General features: G+C 40.7%; 1 protein-coding gene across 2 annotated transcripts in view; it reads left to right on the forward strand.

Annotated features, from left to right (window-relative positions):
- Positions 1-10,957, forward strand: part of apaf1 (apoptotic peptidase activating factor 1) — a 41,048-nt gene extending 30,091 nt beyond the window's left edge. For both annotated transcript variants that reach the window (XM_046378928.1, XM_046378927.1), the window contains one exon: positions 9,319-10,957. In XM_046378928.1, the coding sequence (XP_046234884.1) occupies positions 9,319-9,465 (147 nt within the window). In that variant the 3' untranslated portion in view covers positions 9,466-10,957. The remainder of the gene's footprint in view (positions 1-9,318) is intronic.
- The last annotated feature ends 10,140 nt before the right edge of the window (positions 10,958-21,097 follow it).

Below are 21,097 nucleotides of genomic sequence, written 5' to 3' on the forward strand. Positions count from 1 at the left end.
AGCGTGCTGTACAGGACACGGCTGTAGGAAAGCCTTGTCATGTGTCTGATGTACTGCAGTGTCCGCTTGTTTTGCTTGTTTGTTTTTTTTAGCATTCTTAAAAACATGACTGCAGGATGCTTTATGAATATTCTATTTATATACTTTCGCACTTTATTAATAGCTGCATCAGTTCTTGTGGCAACCAGGGAGTCAGCTGACGTTCTTGTTTTCTCTCGTTGTTCTTTTAATCTTTCCGTGCTGCTTTTATCAAAACTTCCTGACCACTTTCAACAGCAGTGACTGACATTCCTCATAGGGTTCATTAACCTTTCATCTGATCACCCAGCAGCCAATCTTTTTGTATTTGTGCCACAGCATAAAGACCTCACTCTTAGCCTATTATTGCTACTGGATGTTGGTTAACAGGCTAGTTGCACCTCTTGGGTTTTCCTTTGATTTTTTTGCACTTCCACCTCCTTTGCAATTGGTCCAGAGATGGAAATAACACATTTCTGTGACTGCTGTTTCTGAGAGGGCTTGCATGTAAATGAGCCAGAGTAACAGGACCACGGGGTTCAGGCAGCGTTTGCAGTTTTGACTTCATTCATCGCTTTTCTTCCGTCATGCTGCTTGAGAAGTAAGCACCCTGCAGTGCTGCTCCGGCATAGCAGCAGACCTGCCTCTAAAAATACCTACAAACACTCACAAGATGCAAAACAGCTCCTGAACGTACATTTATATTTTTCTCAGAATCCATTGTTCTCGTTTTTTCTTCTTCTTTTTCTTGTTCCAGAAACTGTTAAAAAGCATATTTAACACACACATTTTAGCACATATTCTTCCTCATGTGGTCCAAATGCATCCAGAGTTGATGTTATTCTGCAGGGCCTCGACTGTCTGCTTTAGCGTTCACCGCCATTCGCTTCCAAACAAGACAAAGCGAGAGTGAAGAACTTTGAAAGAGTTAATCTTGGAACGAACGTGGCCTGGTTTCTCTGCTCTTGTTGTCAGGCTTGGGGTATAAACACAGGCTGGTGAAATATTTATCTGTCTCTTGGAGGCAGTTGTTTCCCCAGCGTTGCTCATTAAGCTGAGGTTAATTGTCTCTCTGGCTGGAGAAGAAGGGCCATTGTGTGCGCGAATCATACCGAGACAAAATGAGGCTGAGTGGAGATGGGAGATCAGCGATTGGGGTCGAGGGAGCTGGTGATGGTTTGTATGCTTTGTAAAATGCATGGACACACACACACACACTGGCTGACTTTCTTTTACTCAATCTCTCTCTCTCTGTCTTGCCTTTCCTACCTACTTTTTCTGTCTTTGTTATTATCTCTCTGCTCACTTCGTCTCACTTATTTTCTATTCTATTCTATTCTATTTCAGTCTTATTCAATCCACACCAGATGCACTGACTTAAATCTCGGGCTTCCACCTTTTGTCCTTCTAAACCTACCTCGAGTGATCGTATGGAGATGAATTAGTCTCAGAAATTCAGCTTTTAGTATCCATAAATCAAAACAACATTTTTAAATGTGTATAAAAATATGTGAATGAATGATGCCTTTTATCTACAAACCCACGCAACTGTAATTAATGCAGAATTATTTTACATAAATGTCAGTACTGTACATGTATGACTCCCACATAGCAGTTCATCATCTAATACCATGTGAACAGAAATTTGGATTTTTACTGCAGGATGTTGCTGGTCCAGTTCGGCCGTCGGAGAGCAGTTGTGCATCAGGGTTTGACAGAAGTGTTCAAATTGCTGAACGTGTCCATGAGTCAGAGTAAAGAGCTGGTGTCTTACTCTGCACTTTGTCTTCTTTCTATTCATTATTCTCTTTCAGTTCTTTTATTTTCCTTTCTTTTTCAATGTCTCTCTCTCTAATGTGATGGATTTGTCTCCCTTTCTCTGTGCGCCTTGAGATACGTGAGAGAAGGAAAAGGGTAAGAGCTCCTCTTCACTTTTCCTGCTCCTTATGATCAATATTAAGTTCTGTTTCCTTGCTTCTTTTTTCCTCTCCTTCGTTCCTGGTCACAACTGGGATAAATAAATAAAGGAATGCAGGTGAGAGAAAGCGAAGAAAGAAAGACAGTGTGTGAGGGAAAGATGTGTAGAGGATTGAGGATTGTCTGGGCATCAATATTTCAGTGGATGGAACCTTGGATGAATAATTCAGTCGTGGTGTCACGCTGTTTTCCTCTCTGCAAGACTCTTGGCCTGGTCACACACACACACACACACATTAAATTCCTCACTTTTTCTTCCTTCTGAAATGGAGGTGGCCTTACAAATTTGCCTGAATCTACTCCAGCTCTTTCTTTAATATCCCTCCCCTCCTGCCTCCATCCACTGTGTGCATCCAGCTGGCTGGAGAGTCTTTAAAATTTCTTAATAAGCATAGAAACTTCACCTGTTCCCCCTGGGCTCTGTATCAGAGCTATTTATGTAAGAGGAAGATGAATTACTTCCCTCCACCTCTTTTTTGAAAGACGCAACTGTGCTCTCGCTCAGACCTAAAGCATCTCTCTGGCCCTCACACAAACGCACACGGACAGGTATTTTCGTTATGTAAGCGCTGTTGACTTTCCCTCAGGTAGCCTGAATAAGCAGACCTATTTAGCTTCAAGAGAATGAACGGCGAGGGCCTGTCAGTGCAGATACGGTGCTCATCTGCTGTTCGCTGAGATGAAGTGGGGTTACTCACATCCTCACATTCCCCAGATGTGATTTTGACCCGTGCGTACGTGAGCGTGACACTGAGGAGGGAAGCTTATCTGAACATGCAGAACGGTGTGGCTTTGCAGATAAAGGGTTCAGTGGCCCTTCTGGTTTTGCTGTTGTCACGTTTCCACCACGGCAGATGACATACGTGTTATGCTCTCCACCCCGTGCTGCTTTTTTTTGTTTACTCAGACGTGTCATTCTTAAAATACAATGAATGAAAAACAGTCCTTTTCATCCTGTCCGCATCTCCTCAGAGCGTTTTGAACTCCTTTGCTCTCGCCTGATTGGACAAAGTGGTTGACATCGCTAATATTAAAAATTTTCCAACACGCTCAATTGTCAGTTTTTTAGGCACACCTTAACAGTCCTGCAGTGAATCCTTGAAGCTGGTGATGTTCACTGTTTTAGAGAAGTGTTGCTAATATTTTATCTTTATCTTTAATATTTTATCTTGTCCATTGTTACCAATGAGGTTACTAAATATTAGACACGTCTCAGAATCCAACAGCAAAACCACAACTGCAGCCTCCAAACCGGACGTAAAGTTGAATCATCACCTTTCTAAAACAGTTTCAGCAAAAATAAATCACCCAGCAGCACAATAATAGCATGAAATACTAAAACTAATATGAATTTTCTCTACCTTCTGTTTATGCAGTAGTTGCTATCTCCTTAATGTCTCTGCTAGTACTGTGGACGCAGTGGAAGTTAATCAGCAGGCCATTGAAGTGGTTTTATTTGTCATTTGTTAAATTTGAACAGATGCTCCTGTCTGAATATGTATTGCAACAAAAACAGTTTTCTCAATTTGTTCTTCAAACAATATTCTACATCCAAATGCATATGAAGAAAATCTCTATGTGAAGTCAGCCTCCATTATATGAGTACAAACCAGCCACCAGAGAGAAGCTCACACACAGCATGCAGGAGGGAACAAACTGTTCTATAAATAGGAGCATGAGGTTATTGGTTCTAAAGACTTGTTATTAATATTAATGTCAAACTTCATGCAGCTTTGTCCTCTCTCACTGACCAATAGAGGCTGATCTGTCATGTTACCATTGGGCTGCTGTTTCAGTGTTTCCTTTGGTCTCTTATCTTGTTGTTGTCTGTTGGCTTTGTTTTATATTTAGAGATCCTTTGCCGAATGTTTTCAATGTTTTCTCTTTTTTTCCCCCTCATTTCTAATTATTATTATTATTATTTTTTTTTTATCCCTTTTGTGGTCCGGCTGGTCTTATGCTCACTACCCTGTTTGTTCATCTGACCTTTCACTGGAACTCAGTTGTTGCTCCTGGCTTGAGTCTTTCTAAATAAATTAGACTTTTGATTAAATCACAGTCGACTAAACATTTCGCACATGTAAAGCAAAAGCTTGTGTCAGTTTTTAATTAAATATCCGACATAAATTTGAAAAACAATAACATTGCATTCCACTGACATATGATAAACGATAATACTGAATTATCTCTCGCCATGTTTTCATCTGGGATTGGTGTAGATTTGATGAAGGAGGTCAATAAGAGACTGGCTGTTCTATGGAATAATCTCCATTATATTTATACCTACATTATGAATTTTAAATTGTAACCTACATACTAGAATTAGGAGAGCGTCATTTTCCTGCTAATGCATTTATGTCTGTCCTCAATATATTTCCACTTCCTGTAGTCCCACCTGTGCGTGTCTCCCTCGCATTAGCATTCACGCAGTGTGGAGCTGAACATTTCCGTAAATCGATTGGGTTAATTTCAGCAGCTGCAGCGCAGAAGTGAAGCGAGGGTCCTGCGCTGGATGTTGTGGAAACATTTCCCGCCTTCGGTAAAGAAAAAACCGCGACGGTCACACAAATGCACACGGTGAACACACCCTGGGGTTTTGTCCTCTCAACAATTCAGAAACGCACACAGACTGTGTAGTCGTTTAGCGTCGAAGCGCATCACCGGCTCTCCCATAAATCAGCGGTCCCACAGTGATGGTGTTGATATCAGCACATCAGCCATCTGCTATGAGGATGTGGGCACTCGGTGTCACACACAACACACTGCTGCCTTTTCCCATCAGAGAGAACAAACCCACATGGAAGGACGATTATCTCGTGTGTGTGTGTGGCTGTTATGATGAATGTGTTTTTCAGTTTACAGCACCTTTACATCTTTAATCTGACTTTGCTCCTTTGTTTTGCTCACCGTTTCCTGTCTTTTTCCTTCCCCCTCACATGATTTTCGCTCCCTTTCTTTATTTTGAAACAAAGAATTGTCACTGTTTTCCTTTTATTCCTCCGCCTTTCTGTCTCCTGCTCATGCAAATGTATTAATATGCATATCATCCAGTCCAGTCCCTCGTCACTGTCCTCTGGTGTAAATGATTCAACATAGTGATTTTCAGGCCTTTTTCTGCCCACCGTCATAGTAAATCCAGTCCCACTCTGAAGCTAACATCATTTTCACACTTTCTGTCCACACGTCTCCCACCACTGAGCCAACTGGCACTTTTAAACATTTATTCTGCACCCGCTCTTTTTCTCCATGTGTCGCATCTCCCTGCTAATCCTTTTTTTTTTTAATTTATTTATTTATTTTTTTTAACAACCAGTCAGAGTTATGGAGTGTTTCACCCCCTTCTCTTATTTTCTGTTTTCGTCACAGACTTTCATCATTCGTCTGTTGCCCGTGTTTGTCATGAGATTCGTTCTTGTTGTTCTTCAACTGCTTGTTCTCTCCCTCGTCTCAGTCTGCCTGTTTGGCTGTTTATTTCTGTATTTACACATACATGTGTGTCTCTGTGTGTGTATGTGCAGGCATTTGAGTATTATTTCTTTGTTTAAGCTGTCAGTGCTTTCGCAGCCGGCAGCCATCTTCCCTTTCGTTACGATGCAATTACACTTTAACAAAGTGTCTCATTCCCTCCTGTGATATCTGCCGCGCGCCTCCTTGTTTCACCCCTCCACCTCCGTATCGATCTCACCTTTATCTTATCTATCTTTCTTTATCCAGCCTCACATCTCTCCCTCCCTCTGAAGTTCTGTGTTATCAACCTTCACACTATTACTTAAAACAATCGCGATTTGTCTTTGTAAGGCCAGCAAAAGCATACACGGTGACGTTCGGCGTTTAAAACCGAGGTTCATGTGATGCTGTAGGTGTCATTCTGTGACCTTGAACGGTTCTTTGCACAGGCTTGAGATGAAAAGCGTTATTTCTTTTTCAGACCGACTACGTCTTAGCCTCTCTGTCATTACTCGTGCTGTGTCATGCAGTGGTCTTCTGTGTTTGGGTGTGTGTGATTCTGTGTAGTAAATGATTTCATTTCACCTGTGTGGGTTGTTCTTAACCTAAAAATTGCATAAATTTCAGGTTGTTAGTATTTCCGCATAGATGCTCTGGGACATCATGTGCAGGGTTTCTTGCAGCATTTTTTGGTGGAAAAAGTAAGAAATCTGCAAATTCTGCTTACACACACCCATCCACTACATGCAATAAAAAGTAAAATTGTACATATTAATGTGGATTTTTACAATTTCATATCTGTCATCAAGCAAACGGGGAAGACTTGTTTAATTTTTATCTTATATAATATTGGTTCTGTTAAGCTTAGATGATGTGTTACATTGGTAGGTGAAGGCCATGCATTTAATTAGTGAAGCAACTGTTTTACCAGGCAGCTAATCACCATAAAACAACATAATTAACATCAGAAAATTAAAAGAAAAATAGACATAAACCAAACATGTTGCCCACCTATCAGTAATTAAAGACATGTACAACAGTCACACAATAAAACTAAAATGAAATTACATTTCAACCCTGCCATTGGTGCATTAAAATGTTCAGAAACATTCAATGGAAGCTGTCACTCCAGAGCAAAAGTCACACACAGTAACTACAGTGACAACACTTGAGACGCGTCAGGATCTGATTGATTCAGCTCAGCAGGCGACTGATGTTTTGTCAGTTCTTAAAAGTTTGGGCTGACTGTCTGTACTTTCTCCATCAGTCACAACTGTGTACTGATGTGTGAGGAAAAAATACATCACAGCAGGTCAGACACCAGGCTGAAGTTAGTTTCATATCCAGCAGTCAGACACGTGTTCAACGCAACCTCTCAGCTGGACTTCATATAAGGACTTGGTATCTTTAATGGCCGTGGTCAGACCTGGGAGGAAGTCTGATCACCAGTTTACATATATACTGTGTGTCAGCCTGTGCTGTCAAAATACAATATGCTGAAAATGTTGCTGTAAACATAAATTATCGCCATGCAGTCGCTTTCTCACCCTGAGTGTCCAGTGATCTTCAGGGGATTCTGTTAAATGGCAGATTAATCGTGTCCTGTGATTGAGTCCGTATGTTTGTATTTTCTAAATCGTGTGGAAACATGAGATTCATTAGCCTGATGCCTGGATGTCGTGTTCGGGGAACGTGGTCACATTTAGCCTCGAGGGCAGCAGATTCACCGAGGCACTGTATACGGAAGCTTAAAAAGATAAGCAGTGCGTTTTTTTTTCTTAGATACATCATGTAAAGCAGCCTTCACATTAGTTACATGCAATTTAAGATCTTGGAGTAATTTATAAAAGTAATTTTTCTTGTGTGCTGCATGTGTAAAATGATTTCCTGGGTGATTCTGGGTCGAAGGCTGGAGACGGACACATTTATGAGGAGAGCAAACCTGATTTCTCTTTGCACAGTGAATTATTAATAACTGCAGGTTAGCGGGCCTCTGACTTCTACAGTTATCTAAGCTCCTGACTCAAACAGAACATTTATTCTAGTTTAGTGTTGAATCCGGCCTGTGTAAAGATGTCAAACCAGGATAACAGAGCTTCAAATAACTTAACTCTGACACCCTCTCAAATATAGGCCAGCACTTGACCTGTACTTTGTGTTGTGCTGAGATGGTCCCACACCTGTGAATCTAACGAGTTTTTAAAAGAACCACGAAATAAAGATTATGATTTTGGAGATATGTTGGTTCCTGTGAATCCATCTGCTTGACTACACTCTCTGAATAATTTGATTTCTTCTGGAGTCTGGAACCTTCTTGTACGACAGGCGCACAAACACAGTATGGTGCCATTTATTTTGTATTCCTATCATTTAATGCCGTACAATATGTTTCTGTCTGCTTCCACTTTACCAAGTTCCCACTAGTCGGTATTTGTTGTGACAAAGATGGCAAGGTCACTGTGAAGCCTTTCCGTGTCCAGTTAATAAGCTGCATTTTTAACAAGTGAGCGTGTGTGTGTGTGTGTGTGTGTGTGTGTGTGTGTGTGTGTGTGTGTGTGTGTATGTGCGCGTTTGTGTGTGTAGTCTGAAAAATGGCCCAGTATATTTGTGTTGCTGCAGGGGGTTGGCCATACTTTTGCTGAGATTGGACTTTCTCCACAGACCCACAGACCCACACTCATAACACACACACACACACACACACACACACACGCAGGCACCCACATACACACACACAATATATATATTTATGGTATAGCACGGTGAAAAAAAGTGAATGAAACCTAAAGGCATACATTGTGTTTCAATATCATGAATATGCAAATGAGCTCCCCTTAATTCCGTTGAACGGGTTGCGTGATTAATGGACTGTGTGTGTGTGTGTGTGTGTGTGTGTGTGTTTTTCTGTAAGCTAGACATCTGTTGCCGCCACCTCTTCTGTTGCAGTCTGTCTGTCCGCACGTCTGTGGAGGCTGAGGAGTTGGCCTGCTTTCCCTCACACACACACACACACACACACACACAGCCACTCATCACTAATACTTCAGAGCAAAAACACAGACCACAAAAGCTTCAACCTACTGATTTTTTAAGTCATGTTGTCTTTTATTCAGATGAATGAGATACAGTTTTGATTTGATTCGAAGTTATCTTGCTTATTATTGTCAAAGTTGAATGTACACACTCACTCAGACACACACACACACTCACATGCTGATGCCAGACTATAAATGATTTACTTGATATGCCTTTGATGATTTCATCCCAGTGAGATGGAGCTTGAATGGAAAATGTCAACTTTAAACCAAGATTAAATGGAATCACTCATGAAAAGCTGTGTGTGTGTGTGTGTGTGTGTGTGTGTGTGTGTGTGTGAGCTTGTGTCTGGTAATATTATGCTTTTAAATTCACCGTGGTCTTCTTGGCACCAAATGTCAGTCTCCCTCCCTTCCTGTCTCAAGCTGAGGGCAGACTACACCACTTTTGCCTTTTGATTTTGCCATCTCAGAGCTTCACTTACATGAAAAGCTGTAAGGCTAAACATGCTAAGACAGTAAGTAGGCTGCATAAAACACACCCTCCTGTTTTTAACGTCATGAGAATTACGTGAATTTTGGGCGTAAATCTGATTTGAGACATTCTGGGGAAAAGGTAGCTTTAGAGGTGCTGGCTTTAGGCCGAGGCAGGCAGGCTGTTACCCCTTTGTTTCCTGTCTTAACACTAAGCTAAATACCACCTTCAAGCTCACTGAACTTGTACACAATTTCCTATTTAAATTTTGGATTTTTGTCCTTCCCAGATATTCAGCACCAGTGTTGTCTGTTGAAAGCTTTTAAATGGTCTCTCTCTGTCTGTCTTCCTCTGTCTGTTGGCCAGTGGTGGGATGTGGAGAAAGGCGAGGCCCTGCAGACCTTCTACCCGACGGGAACCGCGCTGAAGAAGATCCACGTCTCGGCCGACTTCTCCACCTTCGTCACCATTGACAGCATCGGCATCCTCTACATCCTGCAGAGGGTGGTGTGATGTCACGCACTGTGCTACATTTTTCTTTAAAAACCTGCAAACAGAAGTTAAAATTCTCAACTGCATCAGCGTCTCATTAGGGAGTTTTACAACATCCCATAACTGCAAGATTTCTCAGATTTGTTTAGCTTTTCAACTGCGTTCAGACCAATCAGACATCCACCTTCTGTTCTTTAAGGTTAGATGACTGATTTACCACGATGGGGTCAAAGAAAAAAAAGAAAAAAACAAGGAAAGACGCAGCAGCATGTCGACTCAAGAAAAGACAAAAGTGTTTGTGACGATCAGGTCTTCTCCAGCAGGTCTTTTGAATCATTCATACCTGATGATGAGGTTAATACAAAGCAGTTAAGACGATGTGATCCTCACATCGCTTCAAATGTGAATAACACTTGTTTATCCGTATTCTTTAAGGGCTGAACATTATTGCACGTGATGTGAGAGATTTTTCATTTCGTTGCATGTAATAGATATAAACTGCTGCGCACGTCTCCCGATCTGTTAGAAGTCATGATAATCTCGTCTACACTGTGATGTTTTTTGGACTTGAATTTAATGTGTTTGAAACTTGGTCTTTGGTGTGAGTATTGCTGAGCCTTTTATTTACACTGCAGCCTTAGTCTGAATGGGAACACTTTAGGTGCCGGAGGGTTATGTATGTTTACTATACACGGGTTTCTCAATCCACCAGCATAGCTACAACTTTGGGTGCACTTTGATAAGCATTAAAAATTAATAGTTAGATTAAGTTTTAATCATTGAGCATTTGAAAGTGAATCCAAAAACATTTGAGAGCCTGTGGGTCTATTTGTACATCCAAACGGTTTGTACTTTTGAACTTAGATCAAAGATTAATGTTTTCTACAAAAAAAAAATAATTTATATTCCAAATTTCCATTTGCTAATATTAAAAGGCACTTTTTGTGCTTCATTGATTACCTATTTTGTTTTGATTCTGTACTTTTTAACTCTACACGCTACGTTTTACACATTTTTACCCGCGTGTTGTCTAACTACTGAGCCTTTTCCTGTTCAGAGCACTCTGAAGCAGGAGTTACAATCTTTAATGAAGTTTTTGCTGACATGGCTGGCTTTGTTCAGATATATAAAAATGCCTCCTCCCTTTGATTTAACAATACAGATGAGGGCTTATTCCAAGTATGTAACACTGAGCCAAGTGTCGTTTCACAGGGACGATACAGGCTCCAGCACCGTTAGCAGAAATGCACACATAAAGACAATAAATGACCTCAAGTGAGGATGCATTTCAACATATCTGATCAATGCTGTTGTCATTTTCACGTTGTGCTCTTAGGGATTGGTGCTTTGAAGTCAGCACAAATTCAATCAACAGACTTCCTTCCAGTGAGGACGTCTCTGTCTAACAAAATTGCAGAAATGTTGATGTCTGCTCAGGATGTATTGGTACGGTTATATACTATGTGGTGCAATGTCAGTGTAATTTATAAAAGATTAAACTTCACTATGATGATGTTGTGTGTCTGTCTTGATTTTGTTGCCCGCCAAATTATCATTGTATCATCATTCTATCCGTTTATCGACCGATGAGTCTGTCGGTCCTGCATTTCCTGTTTCCTCTAGTGTTTTGGCTGCTGACTCAACATCGGTCTTGCACCTCCAGAGTGACTGAATGTGCTGCCTCACCTTCAGTCGAATGTCACAGAGTCCCTGAGAAAATGTATTCACGCCTGAAATGAAGTGAGGGAAAGTCATTCCTGTGTCAAGCTACATGTGGCTCAATGAGAGGCTGTCCTCATCTGTTTGCACTTGGGCATAAAAATACTGTATATTCAGTAAAAGGTTGAGGCGCTCACAACTATTAAAGCTATGTGACCGTCTTCCCTTCATCATGTCCATCAGTTGACTTTCATTAAAGGTGGGGAAGGCTAAGGTTGAATTCTCAGCTGAGTTATGTATTGTTATTGTAGGAGTTCCTCCTTCATTGCTGAGGCCACACTGCCAGATGAGCTCAACACATTTTATTCCCTCTTTGATCTCTGCAACAAAGAGTCAGCTGTCAAGTCTGCTCCTCTTGCAGAGGACTGGCCACTGTCACTATCCACAGCAGATATAAGAAGTTCCCTGATAAAAGAGCGAATATGAGCAAAGCTGCGGGGCCTGATAACATCCCTGGCTGTGTGTACTAAGAATAAGTGCCAACCAGCTAGCTGATGTTATTACTGATATTTTTAACACAGGAGACTGTTCGCACCTGCTTCAAGAGAGCTGCCATTATCCCTGTACAAACTGTGTCTATACGATGACTGCCCTGTGGCACTCACCCCATCCTGATGAAGTGCTTTGAGAAACTGGTTCTAAAACAACATCCCAGCCAGGCTGGACCGTGTTGCATACTTGAAATTTATTGGTTGGGAAATTCTTATATTTCTCAAACTAAATAAATCACTTGAAAACTCACTAGATTATTTGAGGATTGCATTGCTGCAAACCAGAAAACATGTAACTTGAAACAGCTGTTTTCTGAGTTGATCATAAGCCATACGGTTTGGAGGTAGGTCCACATTATTTTCACAAGACAGAGAATTACTGTAGGGTCATATAAATTTACAAAACAAATATTGGAAGACAAGTACCACGTCTGTGCCAATTAGGGGCGTCGCATCTTCATGTTTTTTTCTGTCTTCGCCACACGGAGGCGCTACTGCAGACACACTGCGGCTCGTCAGGTGAATTCCGAATGCGGAAGCGCTAAAGAATTGCCGTAATAAAAAAGAAGTGAAGGTGAAGACACCGACAATTAAAGCAATAATATTCAGGAGCGCCGTGAAAGCGCAGATTTTGAGGACAACTCGTGGGATGAAAACAGTGAGACAAAAGTTGGTCAAGCTGCCTCTGCTGTTCTGAAGGTGGAATGATACCAGCTAAGCTAATGACAGCGCCTCCTAAAAACACCCTCAAATGTTTGTTGTCACTTTTTGTGCCTTTTTTTCTGGACCCCCCCTTTTTTTATTAAGCATTTAAAATCCTAATCCAGAACTTCGGTGGGGGGAAATGCCTTTGTTCAACACTTTAGAGGAACTTCAACAGCGTGCGCTCACAAGATAACGTCTGCTCAGTCCGCCATCTTGAAGCAGTCAAGTTAACAGCTGTGAGCTCGGCTTTTCCGGAGTTGGGATTTACAGTATGTCTGAGAGAAACTAACTATCAACAAGATGAGCCGTGCTCAGGATATTTTCTCCTGTGGAGAGGAAGACCGGAAACAACAACGTGTTTAAGGTACGACAACTTACTCTGTTATCTTCTTCTATTGTTATTTATTTGCTTGTTTATTTGGAAAACTAATGCTGAGCAGGTGGCGCTTTTAGTTACCAGTTAATATACCGTGAGAAATCCAGGTTTGATAAATGTGGCAGACTGATAGATTTGCATGGAAAACAGGGGATTTTGTTATGATTTGTTAGAGAAAATAACCAACAGATGCACTTCAGTGGTTTGTGGCAGCCTCATATCCTCATCCAGACCCTTTTTGCGTGATATCCAAGTGACTTGATGAACAGGATGTTATTTAAACTTTAAATTTTGGACCCTCCAACTAACTGCGCCACAGCCATCTAAAGATCCCCGAGCTGCCGCTGGTGATGACATTTAAATGGTTGTGTGAAAATCAGACACAACAGGTGCAGTTTTTATTCCACATACGTAAACGTTATATATATATATACATTTCTATATCCTACACATTGACTTCACGCTACTGATTTACACACAGGCTGGAGGACAGTCTGGACTGCAGTCCATGATGAAATGAGGTGTTCACATTCACTGAGGCGCGATGTAGCTGATGTATGTCTCTAACACCTCCCTGTCACCACATCCATCAGCTGACTTTGAGTAAACTTGTATCACTGGGTGAAGGCTGAGACCCAACTCCCAGCTGAGTTATGTGCTGTAGCAGTGATTGATAAAGCCACAGTGTGATTCATCAGTGCCTAATTAATTGGATTTCTATGTGATGACAGATATGCGTGGAGCTCTAACATGGGAGGTGAACATGGCCGTCAGTAGTTGCCAAAACCCACTGGAGGAAGACGTGGCTGTAGTGTATTATCAGTGCCAGTTGCGGGAGTGTTTGAGGATTCACACTGTTGAACTCTATTGTATCATACTGATAGGAGTTTCTGTTATGTTTACCCACCCTGTTTATACCAATTAAGATTCTCTATGATTCAACTCAACACCACCACAAACTACATCGTACTAAATCGCCATAAAGTTGTATCAGCATAAAAACTCAATGTTCTAACCGTCATGAAGGCAGGTTTTATTGCAGAAATGGTTGTATTAGACTGCATTAGTTTTAGCTCTGTGTAACAAACTGGCAATTGAGTGTGTGAGAAAATAAGTCAGCAATTAAGTCAGCATTTTCAGCAGGCCTGAAAGTGACATCCTAGTGGTTAAAAGCATCAGCCTCTAGTAATCAGTGTGCGTAAAATTATTCTACCACTTGCAGGAATTAAGGCAATGTCAGAATACAGCCATTCAGTCTGAAATACAGACCTCTCAGAAAGCCTTTTCTCTGGGTAATATATGGCTGTCATGACCTCAGCAACTGTTTCTCATTTTGAGAATCAGCTCTGAATACTTTTGGTAAATCTGTCCTTTATATAAATTTAGTATAATGGCGAGCTCCAGGACACAACAAGAGGCCTTGTTATCTGGCCCAAACAGGGCGCCTTTACCTACTTATCCTCTGTCAGTAAACTTGAAACCATTTGTGTTGGGGTCTTGACACACTCTAGGCAGTGCAGAGCATCATGGCTGCCAGTCAGATTTGGAAACTGGTCCAATTGTGGTCCAAGACTTGGAGCAGCAGTATGACATGCTAACACAACGTTGCCAGCTGCCATTTAGACATCATTGCTTTCTGTTTATATGCTGTCATTTAGTGGGTGATGTAAAGGCACCCTGTTTTTTCTGCTGCACAAGCCTGTTTATCGAGTAGTATATTCACTGTGATGTGTGAGCAAGTTGTTTCCAGGATTTGAAATTGGTTTTCACAAAAGCAGGAGGAAAGAAAAAAAAGCCCCAGTTTAGGGTGTTGTCTTTGGAAGGTGTTGGATTGCATGCTGCCTGAAACACAAATGATTTGATGAGGTTTTAGTCATGTTCCAGCTATGATTAGACACATTTGCATAGGAGCAAAAAAGGCTTAGGTGTCTGATTTTAGCATGCAGTTAGCCCTGGGCCTACGTTAGGAAAGAATGAGCATCTGAAATTGTTGTTGATGTCATCTCTTTTTCTTTCTTTTTTTGCAATTACACCTGTGCGGATTGCTTTGCCAAGTTCAGATAATCAGCTGTGATCCCTTTGCCTTCAAGTGTAAATTAAACACATCTGATACTTTCAGCCCTTGGAGGGAGGGGATTAGTTTCAGGTTTCAAATAACAAATTCATCTGGCTTTGTAAGCTTTAAAAAAACAACAACTTTACTTTCCCTCTGAGTGCATTTTTGTGCAGCAGCATACCTGAGGGAGCTTTTTTCAATATGTAAAACGGAGAAAATGTTGAATTCCATGACTTATTTCCTCTTCTGGGTTTGCAGCTCTGTCACCACATGCATTTACACATCCTGAAGCCTCCACGGGAATGGTGGGAACTTTTCTTAAGTCTGGCTGAGGTGTGCGCTAACCTCATTAATTCTGCTCTCTCCTGCTTAATTAATCTTTGTCTGCTGCTGAAGTAATTACAGCTATCTAGCTGTCTGAGAGTCTACACAATGCTGACACCACCTTCCCCTCTCGGTTGCAGCTGGGCCAGGATTTCCTTCCCACAGTCTGTGATATCTGTCATACTGTAAGCACTAATTCACTGTGTCATGGCCAGGAGAAGAGAGGAAACCCAGGTTTTGTCCTATGAACTCCTTAATATTGTCAACCTTTAATGTTTTAAGAGTTCAAATGCTTTGCTCCACTCATGAGTGGCAGCAAAATGTTTACTATCTCCCAAAAGTGTTTCACTGTGTTCTTAGAGTTAGAGCTGAGGCCTCATTGATTTAATAATTTGAAGTTATTTTTATGAAAAAAACAAAAATAGAAAGTCATAGTAAAAAGTAAAATCAGCACATTGATTGCAAATTGCACCCCTGCTTTAAGAAATCATTTAAAATGTAAAGTTCAGAGGCCTACTGGCCTGATTAGCCCGATTTAGCAGCAGTGTCTGTTTTGGGGTGTTTTTAGGCTAATGTGAGGCTTATATTTAAAAACCTTCGGAGTTTCCCAGTGAGAGATCTGCAGTCGCATGTGGACTCCCGGTAGATTTAAAAAGGTTCTGTTTCAGAAGAACTAAGATCCCCTCCGGCTTTCCGTCTGCTGTCTAAGACTTTCATTTTGTTTTCATTCTCTCTCTGCTCTCCCTCTTTCCTCTCATTAATTTTTCACCGCTTGCTCTTTTTCGAGCTTGTGGCTACGAGACGTGCAATTGTGTGTGCAGATTTTTTTGGGGGGTAGCCAGCCAAACACATCGACACGGACACTTTGAAAAAGTGAGGGGCGATGAGCCTAAGTACAGTCGCACGTGGTGTGAAATGGCTGCAAGTAACAATTTTAGAAGTTGACTTTGTTGGTCTCACTTTGTTGGTGAAAACACACAATTTGTCGATCTGTTTTCGAACACTTTCCAACTTCCCTGGTTTGTACTGAACAGTCTTCTTGTCTTCAAAAAAAGTCTTTATCAGATATCAGTTAAACAGGAGTTTGTTGGAGACTGTTTTGTGTGTTTCATTAATGTGTTTCTATTGTTTTTTGGATAACAAAAGAGCTGTATGGCACAAAGGAATAAGATTTGCCAGGTTTTGAATTCACACAAAGTACTTTTAAGTAGGATCATAGTCTGCTACTTATTGTCTTGATTAATTGTTTTGTCAGTGCAGTGCCAGACTGAAGTGAAAAATGCCACAGCCCTGTAAAATTGCTTACAGTTCAAAATGCAAAGATCTGGATATGTTGTATTTTTGCTTGAAAAAGTGTAAAACAAATAAATTAAGCAAAACTTGTTTGCCAATTAGTTTTGAGTTGAATGACTAATCAATCACTGTTGAGTAGCTGCATTGAGTCGGCTATTCAGTGCAGCTATAATATTGATATATTGGAAGTTATTCATTTTTGTACATAAACGCAAGCGAAATTCTTAAAATTCACATTTGGTTAGAACTGTTGAAATATCATCCGTGCTGTCTGGAGGCAGTCTGTCGAATCTATTTGCATAGATTACTAATTAATAAACTCATGTTGTTAGCACTAATTTGTTAATAAAATAATGTGTATTGGTAAACAGCTATTTATTGGCCCACACTGGAATAAGGAGCACATTAAATGAGCAGTTGCTAAGTTTGGCAAGTGAGGAAGCAAACAAACGTGTATGTGTGTGTGTGTGTGTGTGAGAGAGAGAGAGACAGAGTGAGTGTCTGTTTTGTGTGTGAAATCTCTACCTGGTGATGTCTGCCAACAGTAGCAGCTACACTGATTACAGGACTCTCTCAGGTGCTCATACATTGTCCTTCTGCTCCCTGAACATTAGATCGTGACACCCCTTGAGTACTCGACTGCTACCTTATCATTCCCCAGTGTCTTTTGACCCTGTTTTGCTGTTACATCCTCACCCGTGTGTGTGAGCATGCGTTTGTGTGTGTGTGTGTTTCTCCTGACCTTGGCTAAACATTAGTTCCTGTTCCTGTCAGCTGTTGGCTCGGCTGCTCTCCACCTTTATTGGTTTTCTCTTGTGGAGCCACAGGGCTGAGAGCCAGAGCTCGCTCCATGTTGGGCAGCGTCCCATTTCCCCTTAGCTGCCTCACCTTCCCTCACCCATCTGCCCAGATGGTCTGGGCTGATTTCAGGAAACGCAGCCATGGCGATGTGACACAGAGCAGGGGTGAGAAATGTTGAAAATGTAGACTGTAGTTATTGCTCTGTAAACTAGTCAGGATGGGAGACAGAGGAATGAGGTTGAAATTGAAATGGAATGGGGCCCAGGAAGAGCAGATGCTGTGGTCACCTGTGTCTCACCCCGTCAGGCCAGTAACACCCGCACTGACACACCACAGGAAGAAAAGGTGGGTTTCTTTGCTGGTCTTCCTCTGTCCACCTGGAAAACTTCAGTGAATGAAAGAGACAGGAGTCTAGTGCACATGTATGAAGAAATATTCACTGTGACCTTCAGGCCCATGTGTACTGTAGGCTTTTTACACGAGACAGTCGGAAAAGACATTAATGATCGAAGAGAAGAAACTGCAGGCAGAGTGGGAAATAATTAACTCCAAGTAGATTTTTTTTCCTCGCTGGTGAAGATAATTTAAAATGATCAAAAATAAGTGATGGAAGACCTGAGGAGACATGAGTACATGTGATTATGTGTCCGGTCCTACTTTAATTTACTGTTTTACTCTCAGAGGAGTTAAAGGAGTTATATAGATGAAGGAGTTCAGTGTGGAGCGGCTGCTCTGCAGGTATGTTTGGTGTAGAGTGATATCTGTTTAGTTGATTAAAAGAAAAATAATAATTCATAATCATTTAATTGCTACATATTTTTTCAAGCAAAAATACCTAGCTCTCAGTGAATGTGCTGCTTTTTTGTCTTACATGATAGTAAACTTAATATCTTCAGGCTTTCAAGCACTAGTTGAACAAAAAAAGCAATTTAATGTCATCATCTTGCACGTTTCTGTCATTTTATAGCCGAAATGTTTAATTAGTGTAGAGCACCTTGGCAGAGGCCTTGATTTTTAGAGTTTTATTTTCAGCACAAAATACTTAACGTGAAAATGTAATTTATTTTGTTTTGCATTTCCAGTCCCATTAAAGCCTGTAGTTTTCTGTGATCAGGCATGATGAAAGCAGCAGTAAGTAGACATTTAGGTTCCACTTATCCAGCTGGAAAAAAAAAAAGCCTTATTGTCTTGCTCAAGGGCACCTCAACCAGTTTGTTGTTGATGTGTTTGCGTATATTAGCTGTTTTCAGGGAACATTTCGCTTAGAAAAACTGTTTCTCAAAAACCACTTCGCCACCCTGCAATCACACGTTACACAACATGCTTTTGAAGAAGACAATCAAAACTGTCTTGCTTGACAACTCATTTGTCTCCATTGTGTCCCTGCTGCCTCCTCAATCACACAGTCTCTTGTCACTCATCTGTGCGCTTCAGTTCAGATGTGCTCGAGAATTATCGTCCAAACCTTTGCAGCAGCAGTTTTTAGGATGAAGCAAGGTGCTTCTTTTAACAGATAAATGCCAAACACACACACAAACTACTCCAGACAGCGCTTTATGCTTTAATCTGGTTTTGTACCCATGAACAAGATTCGTGGCAGGAGGGAAAGTGCAGGCCACCTAAAGTTCAGCAGCAGTTTTTAAAGCCTCTTAAGGCTGAGCGGAGTGACAGTTTTATCTTACCAGAATTATGGCTGGGATATACTGATCAGATTATAAGGTCCCAAGATGCAACTCCTAATGTTTTACAGCATGTGCGTCTTAGGTAGAGCTGAAAAGACCCGCACTTAAATGTAAAATCTGAGCTCTTTAACTTCTCCATATTACAGTTATTACATTAAGAGCTTTCATGGGCTGGACGAACATGTCATCTAAAAGCAGATGATCTTTAAGTCTCCTGTGAGTTATGAAGAGAGGAATATCAAAGGATGAGCAAGTGATATTTAGTCATTTGGAACACACAACGGATATGAGCAGCGTCGTTCCAAATTATAAAAAACGGACCTCTAAATGCATGTGTTTTGCCAAATATTCCTATATACCTGGGCTGATTTAAAATGCTTGTAAACTCTCAGAAGATTACAAGCATTTCCCAAGTCATCGTACTGGAATGTGGCCAGCTCAGGTGTGACGTCACTGTCGGCACCAGTTTCTCCACCTCTAAGGTGAATGGAACATAGACTCATGTCACTGTTGATTTATAGCATCAATGATGCAAAAGTCGATGCCATAAAAAAAAAAAACATAAAAGACAACAATTTGACAACAAAGAGTTTTATTTTAAAACAAATTAGTTTGATTAATAAAAGAGGTTTGTTGGCTTAATTTAATAAGATGTATAAATTAGACTGAGTGTAATATGGTCCTGAATTGAAAGGCCTGTATGTGTTTGAAGAAGGCATTATGTGGGTCTGCACATGGATTTTTCATTTTGGAATAAAACCACATTTTTTGTGCTTATTGTCGTGGGACATTTAATTCTTATTTAGAAAGCTAGAATCAGTAGAGCCAAGCTTCTGTTCACGGTGCCCTAAGAGACTCTGACTGGAGTGATTCCACTGACTGTGGGCACACTGGCAGCTTTCTTGATGGAGAGACACATTATGGCTTTAACCACTCACAAATAAGCTTTCGACTTGGATGTTGAAGGTGGAATTGAAACCATCAAAGGAAACTTAGCAGATTTTCAATGGAGCTGCTTTTCTCTCTTGGTGTTAGGGCAGACTTTTGTTGTATTTGGTTCACAGCTGTGGGTGAGCTACTGTTTGAAGTTGTTCTGTTGTGGGGCAGATTTGCACCCTCATCTTAATTTTATCACATATTGTGGTCGTAAATAGTCTCTGCAACCCTGCGTGCCATCTTATTTTTATGATATCAAGTGTCCAGTGCTTCTGTCTCTTGTGTCTGGTCAGCTATATTTATTGAGTGACCTTTATACAGGATGGGTAAGCAATAAGTGGTTGTAGATGATGGATGAATGGATGAAACAAAACAAGGCATTTATTGACGTCACTTTGTAGTCCAAGACATTATGATGAAATTTTGCATGTTTTCTGAAAATAAATAGTAGATTAATTGATAATGAAAATAATCATTAGTCACAGCTGGTCTTTAAATGTACAAGATAATAGAGTAAAATATAATTTTGATTTTAAATGAGGAACTGTGTGATCAGAAATTATGAATCCAACTAGATATTCTCAGTTTTTACAACTTTGGTTAGTACTGATCGCATAAAAATAGGATAACCAATATTCAGAACAATATCAAATCAATCAGAAAATAATTAACAGGGAAGCAAATTTGTCAGAATCAGTGTGGTTGATGCACACATTTCCAAATAAATCAAGTTAACTGTTTAACTATTACAAAAGCAACCCATTCTCAAGGTTTTGCCTGCTACCTTTGATTTGACCAAGTGGCAGTCATTTCTGACATGGCTTTAGTAAGGCAGCCATTATTATATTTACATGTGCCAGTGCTCTTGCACCATTTAGCATTAAACATTGGTTGTCCCAAACAATTAGTGCTGCTGCTGCTGAGCTCAAATGAAGGCAGACAGATCTGGAGCAGAGTGACTGAAGCAGGCTGATGAGCAGTGTGCGTCTGTCTAGCCTCAGGAAGCTTCTCTGTCGGTTCATTTGTGCAGTTTATCTCCTAATCTTTCATGAGGGTTTTTTTTCTTTTTCTTTTTCTTTTTTTAAGAAAACATTTGTTAACTCGTTTGTAGAAGTGCTAAAAACAGCAACATATACACAGCAACTAGATGCTGGTTTTGACTTGGAGGATTGAGATGGGATGAAAGTCAATGATGGTTTTTCCACTCTTGTCGTAAGATTTAACCATTTTTGACAACTTATGGCTTAATGCAGCTTAATGGCTGCGTTTC

Source organism: Scatophagus argus, chromosome 22 (genome assembly GCF_020382885.2).
Source record: "Scatophagus argus isolate fScaArg1 chromosome 22, fScaArg1.pri, whole genome shotgun sequence".
NCBI lineage: Eukaryota > Metazoa > Chordata > Actinopteri > Scatophagidae > Scatophagus > Scatophagus argus.